General features: G+C 47.8%; 1 protein-coding gene across 1 annotated transcript; it reads left to right on the forward strand.

Annotated features, from left to right (window-relative positions):
- Positions 1-3,934: 3,934 nt before the first annotated feature.
- LOC134438420 (uncharacterized) lies at positions 3,935-5,815 on the forward strand. Its single transcript, XM_063187984.1, has 2 exons — positions 3,935-4,201; positions 4,325-5,815. Exons 1-2 carry the CDS (start codon positions 3,995-3,997, stop codon positions 4,757-4,759), a joined length of 642 nt encoding a protein of 213 aa, XP_063044054.1. The 5' UTR covers positions 3,935-3,994; the 3' UTR covers positions 4,760-5,815.
- The last annotated feature ends 1,397 nt before the right edge of the window (positions 5,816-7,212 follow it).

The following is a 7,212-nucleotide window of genomic DNA, read 5'->3' on the forward strand; positions in this document are numbered from 1 at the left end:
GCACCACATCGCACCACACCACACCGCACCACATCGCACCAAACCACACTGCACCACACTACACCACACCACACAGCACCACACCATATTGCACCACACCGTACCGCACAGCACCACACCGCACCACTCTGCACCGCACCGCACCACACCGCACCGCTCCGCACCACACCACACCACACCACATCGGACTGCACCACACTACACCACACCACACCACATCGCACCACACCAGACCACACCGCAACGCACTGCACCACTACGCACAGCACACCACATGCACCACCCTATAGCGCACCGCACCGCATCTGCGCCACATCGCACCACACGGCACCGCACCACATCGCACCACACCACACTACACCGCACCACACCACACCACATCGCACCACACCACATCGCACCACACCACACCACACTACACCACACTACACCGCACCACACCACATCGCACCACACCACACCACATCGCACCACACCACACCACACCACATCGCACCACACTTCACCGCACCACACCACGACACACCGCACCACTACGCACCGCACCGCACCACACCACACCGCACCACCCCATACCGCACCACCCCATACCGCACCGCACCGCACCGCTCTGCGCCAGACCACACCACACGGCACCACACCACACGGCACCGCATCGCATCGCACCACACCCACCGCAACGCACTGCACCACACCGCTCTGCACCACACCACATCACACCGCTCCACACCGCACCGCACAGAACCACACCGCTCAGCACCAGACCACACCGCACCGCACCACAACACACCACATCGCACCGCATCGCACCACAACACACCACATTGCACCACACCACACCACACCGCACCGCTCCGCACCACACCGCACCACTCCACACTACACCACACCACATCGCACCGCACCTCACTACACCACACCACACTGCACCACACCACACCACATCACACCACATCGCACCGCACTGCAACGCACTGAACCACACCACTCTGCACCAGACCACAACACACCACATCGCACCGCACCGCACCGCACCACACGCCACCGCACCGCTCCGCTCCACACCACATCGCATCGCATCGCACCACAACACACCACATCGCACCACACCCACCGCAACGCACTGAACCACACTGCTCTGCACCACACTACACCGCACTGCACTGCACCACATCACACCGCTCCACACTGTACCGCACAACACCACACCGCACCGAAACACACCACACCACATCACAATACACCACACCACACAGCACCACACCACACCATTCCAACCCACACCACACCACACTACACCACACTGCACCACACCACACCGCACCGCACCGCACCACACCACACCACACAGCACCACAGCACACCACACTACACTACACCACACTACACTACACCACAGCACACCACACTACTCCACGCCGCACCACAGTGAATGCGGGAATGAAGCAATTCAGGTGGGCAAGTGCGTGTGGTGGAGGAAGTGCATGTGGTAAAGGAGCACTGAGCTCTCAGTAGCCTGTCTGAATAGAAAATGGGAAATGAAGTTGCTTTAGTTTAGTCTGAATTGGCAGCGCTTGTATCGGCACAGCAGGTACAGTGTGCGTCTGTTTGTGTGCGTGTGTGCGCATGTGTGTGTCTGTGTGTGTGTGTGCATGCACGTGTGTCTGTGCGCGTGTGTGCATGTGTGTGCATGTGTGCGTGCAAGTTTGAGATAACAGAAGGCCGCCCTTGACATCTCGGCGTGGTTGCTGCTTTGATGGGCTTTGTCCTCCTCAGCGCAGCTCCACAGGACTCGCTGGGTTCTAGTGGTTTCATTGTGGGCATGCTGCTGGCAGCCAACACACACACACACACGGCTTATTTTCATTTAAGGCTGCCTGCATAATAATGCACACACACACACACACACACACACACACACACACACACACACACACACACACACACACACACACACACACACACACACACACACACACACACACACAAAGCTGAGAGTGAAATGAGCCAAACTTTATTGGCCACTAGGGGGATTTTGTCCATAGTGTCTCAACTTTCAGTTTCGCACCATTGGGCCGCTTGGGCCGTGGGACCGCTTATCAAATAGACTTTGTGTGCGTCTTTTCCCTCAAACGTAACTCTGTCATAACGCAATGACCACACCCCGCGTTTTTTGTTGTTGGGGCGAGATTCATTCAGAACAACACAGTAACACAGCCTGTGGTGGTAACACCCTTAGCAGTGGGCTAGTCTATTTGAAAAAAGAGAAATTACCAACCCGGTTCTCAGCTGATTTGGCTACTTCTTCTGTGTCCTACTATCCTCACGTTTTAGTTGTTAGAAATAGGTGTTCAGCGGTTAAGCGGCTACTCAAAATAATTCAAGTTGCTGAATCCCTTATACAAGTGTCCCCAACATGACAGTCCTTTCACACATTTTGCGTGATACTGAAACGTTTTCCGTCCGGCTCTGGAATTTCTGTTCCCGCGGTGCGTTTCCACTTGTATATAAAAAAAAGCGTCTTCATTTTATGATCAGCAGATTCATTACAAAGCGCAAGTCAAGAGCTGTCACGCAAACTTTGAGCTGCCAGAGAGGCATTCAAATGTGTGAATGACTCTGAGTTGCTAAACTGTGAGTGAATATGATGAGTAAATGACATTAACAATAGCATTAATTAATATAGGGCTATTCCTTGTGAAAAAAAATACTTTTAATAATCACCTATTTATGGTAACACTTTATTTTAGGGACACATCTATTAGCACTAATACATACAATGCCCCTGTATAAGTAACTTGTACGGCATGTACTAAGCAAAATCAAACATTTGTTTGGCATGTATTCGCAAATGTCTTGTTCATGCACAATAAGGGATTTATTAGCAATTTAACCTTAGTAAGGACCTAGTAGGCCTTAGCGTTTGCTTAGTACATGCCTTACAAGTTACTTATGCAGGCATTAACATTGTGTGTATTAGTGCTAATAGATGTATCCCTAAAATAAAGTGTTACCCTATTTATTTATAATTCATATCATTATTATAAGCCTATATTATATTATCATAATATAATATAATATAATATAATATAATATAATATAATATAATATAATATAGCCTAATAGAATGTAATATAATGTAATATAATAATATATACATGGGTAATATGGGCCCCGGGACACTGTGCACTGGAGAAAATGGGCCTCGACGTCAAAAAGGTTAAGAATTTCTGCTCTACAGTACATACTGTACATTGTTAGCGCAAAACAAACAATAGACGTCAACATCCTTGTTGTTTGTCTACTGTTTTTTAATAACTTTGTTGTACCCTTGTTTCCCGTCGAGGAGCTACTCGGACGAAATTAAGTTTCTTCTCGTTTTTCTCCTAAAATCTTTGTCTGAACTTACAACTACAAACAACTGATTCGATGTAGTGTTACTTTTGCGTTACCTTGTTATCACTCTTACAACAACATAAACACATAGGCTAACCTCCCCACCATCCAAATAGATTTTTGCTTTCCACCAGGCTAGCCTACATAACTTTTTTCGCGCCGAGCCCTACTCGGCTTTAGTTTCGCCTCACCTCATAGTCAATTTTGCAACACTACACCAACTATCTCGCAAAAATAACCTTTTCTGCTGCATCCGCAGACCTAATTATGGCCAACTCTACCTGCGCCTGCAGTGATCTAGCTAATGCTAATGAAAGACTAGCCAAAGCCAACATGACGATTGAAACACTTAGAAGTGACATTCGCCGGCTACGTTGCGAGATAGTCATAAAATCCCATAACACCACGTTGAAACACCAAACCAGTAATACTAGCGCCAACCTAACTACACTATCTTTTCTCCCCAGCCACAGCAAACACCAGCCGAAGTCCCCCCCGAATCCACCGTGCCGAATCCACCGCAGACCTAATTATGGCCAACTCTACCTGCGCCTGCAGTGATCTAGCTAATGCTAATGAAAGACTAGCCAAAGCCAACATGACGATTGAAACACTTAGAAGTGACATTCGCCGGCTACGTTGCGAGATAGTCATAAAATCCCATAACACCACGTTGAAACACCAAACCAGTAATACTAGCGCCAACCTAACTACACTATCTTTTCTCCCCAGCCACAGCAAACACCAGCCGAAGTCCCCCCCGAATCCACCGTGCTCCACTCCCGCGCGTCGTAGCTGGACGGAGGTGGTTAACGGCGGCAGGGGAGTACTGCAGAAATGTTCACCACCTCTAGTGACTAGCAATCGTTTTTCTGTACTTGACTCAGTCATCGATGCAGAAACTGACCCTGTCCCCCCCTCCCACCAGGTGCCCAAGCCTCTACCACAAAGAGTGCGACCCAGTAGCCGCCGGACCCTCGCTACCCCCAGGCAAATCACCCGAGAGCAGCCTGCCCATTCAGAACCCCGGCGACCATCAACAGTCCTCATAGGATCTTCGATGGTTCGCCACGTAACCCTACGAAACGCCCAGACGTGGTGCCTACCTGGAGCTCTCGTAGCCGATGTCCAGTCGAATGTGCCAGACGCGCTGTCACAGTATCCTACTGCCACAACTCTCATCGTCCACGCAGGCTCCAATGACATCCGGCTGCAGCAGTCTAAAAAACTTGAGTCCGATTTCCTCTCCCTTATTAATACCCTTCGCAGCACTGGAAAAAATACGCTATCTCAGGCCCCATCCCCTCTGTTTGTTTCTCTGCCTTCCAGTTCTCCCGAATCCGCCAACTGCACGTCTGGCTGATGAGACACTGCCGCCAAGAAGCCATTCCCTACGTTGACAACTTCTCCGCTTTCTGGAACCGCCGAAACCTCTTCGCACGAGATGGAAGGCACTTAAACAGAGCTGGTGCTCGTCTCCTCGCGACCAACCTGGAGCTGACCCTCGAAGCCCATCGGTCATTGGATTGACTAACAGGTGTTTTAAATCCAAAGCACTACACCAACTTAGACACTGCGTGCCCAACAGAGAGTACTCCACTAGCTATCCACGCTGTCACTACCCGTAGGAAAGCTCGCAGATGTAGACCCTCTGGTTGTGTACACAACAACCTAATTACGATTGCACCTGAACGCATAAACAATAGCTCTACTACTTTGAATGTTAATGCTGCATTACTTAACGTGCAGTCCTTGACCAACAAAAGCTTCGTAGTAAACCAGCTGGTCTCGGACAAAAACATAAGCTTCATGTTTCTTACCGAAACATGGCTTAAAGACGACGGGGCGGCTACTTTTATTGAGGCTTGCCCTTCCGATTACAAATTCCTTCACGCCCCGAGACCAAATAAACGAGGCGGAGGCGTAGCCATACTTTTCTCCAACAAATTTAATTGTACTAAGATGAATCTGGGCTCTTTCTCTTCATTTGAATACATGGCAATGAGGGTCCAAGCAAACCTCAAACTGATTATTATTGTTCTGTACCGTCCACCGAAATTCTCTTCGTCATTTCTATCTGATTTCTCCACCTTCATGTCAGACGTACTTACTAACTATGATAAAGCAATAATTGCTGGCGACTTTAATATCCACGTAAATAAATCAGATGACGCAATAGCCAAGTCTTTCTTAGACACATTAAATGGATTCGGTCTCGTCCAGAATGTCACTGAACAGCCTACCCATCGGAAAGGCAACACACTTGACCTTGTTATTTCACATGCGCTTGATATCAACAATATATCGGTCACGGACGTCGGCCTCTCCGACCACCACTGTGTGTTTTTTGATTTTGACATTTCAACACAAATTAGCACACCCAACAATGTCATTCACAGACGACGCATTAATGCCTCTGCTGAGCTTAAGATTTCCGACCTCATCAAATCGGGTGACCTACTAAATGGTCACTGCACACCTGATGAAATGGCTGATAGCTTCAACAACAACTTAAGAGGAATTCTAGATAACATAGCTCCAATTAGAACGACGACAAGGACCAGAGCTAGGTATTCACCTTGGATGAATGACTCACTTAGAGCCTTAAAAAGAAAATGCAGAGTAACTGAGCGTCTCTGGAGGAAAACTAAATTAGAAGTCCATAGACAATCCCTTAGGGATGAGATCTCCTCCTACAATAATGCGGTACGCTCAGAGAGAAAAGCATATTTTTCCAAAATCATAACAGACAACCAGCATAATGCGAAAGTTCTTTTTTCCACTATTGACCACCTGCTTAATCCAACACATAGCAATAACAACCTAAATGCAGCATCACATGCCAAGTGCGAGGAATTTGCTAGATTTTTTAATAAAAAGATTGCCGACATTAGAGAAGGCATCCAAGGTGGAAACGCAGCAACCTCTATCGCCCACTCAGGCGATACACCGAGGGGAGGGTTAAACCCCCCTAGGAGACCTGAGAGCTTCCAAAAGTTTTGTCCAATTACAGAGGACGACCTCTGTAAAATAGTCAGGGAAAGTAAGCAGTCTACCTGCAGCCTTGACGCGATCCCCACACATCTGCTAAAAAACATACTTGGTTGCTTAGCAGCACCTTTACTGCAAATTGTTAACACCTCTATGCTTACAGGCATTTTTCCAAGCTCATTCAAAACAGCCATGGTAAAGCCACTCCTAAAAAAGACAAATTTAGATCAGAATTCTTTAAACAACTACAGACCTATATCAAACCTCCCCTTTATAAGCAAGGTACTAGAAAAAGTTGTATTTAAACAGCTTAATCAACATCTGGCTGGGAATGATATCTTGGAAAAAATCCAATCAGGCTTTAGAGCCAACCATAGCACCGAAACAGCACTAACCAAAATAATAAGTGATCTTAGGCTCAGCACTGCCGCAAACATTTCAGCACTTATCCTCCTCGACCTCAGTGCCGCCTTTGACACGATAGACCAGTGTTTCTCAACAGGGGTGCCGGGGCACCCTGGGGTGCCGCGGGCCCCCTTCAGGGGTGCCGCGGAAACGTGGTTGATAAATAAAATTATGTAACATAATACATATTTGTCTAAATTGATAAGTTAATGCTAGTCAGTGGAATCTTTCATCTGCCATTTACGCACAATAAAGTATAGGTCGCCCCTGTCAGCTGCAACTTCGAACCTTCCAAATGATTTACTTTTCTAAGCTTGTGTGGTATCGGATGCGATGCCATGTTACGGCTTGTTGGTTTGGGGTGCCTTGAAATTTTTCATGAATTGAAAGGGTGCCTCGCCTTAAAAAAGGTTGAGAAAC

This window comes from Engraulis encrasicolus, chromosome 22 (genome assembly GCF_034702125.1).
Source record: "Engraulis encrasicolus isolate BLACKSEA-1 chromosome 22, IST_EnEncr_1.0, whole genome shotgun sequence".
NCBI lineage: Eukaryota > Metazoa > Chordata > Actinopteri > Clupeiformes > Engraulidae > Engraulis > Engraulis encrasicolus.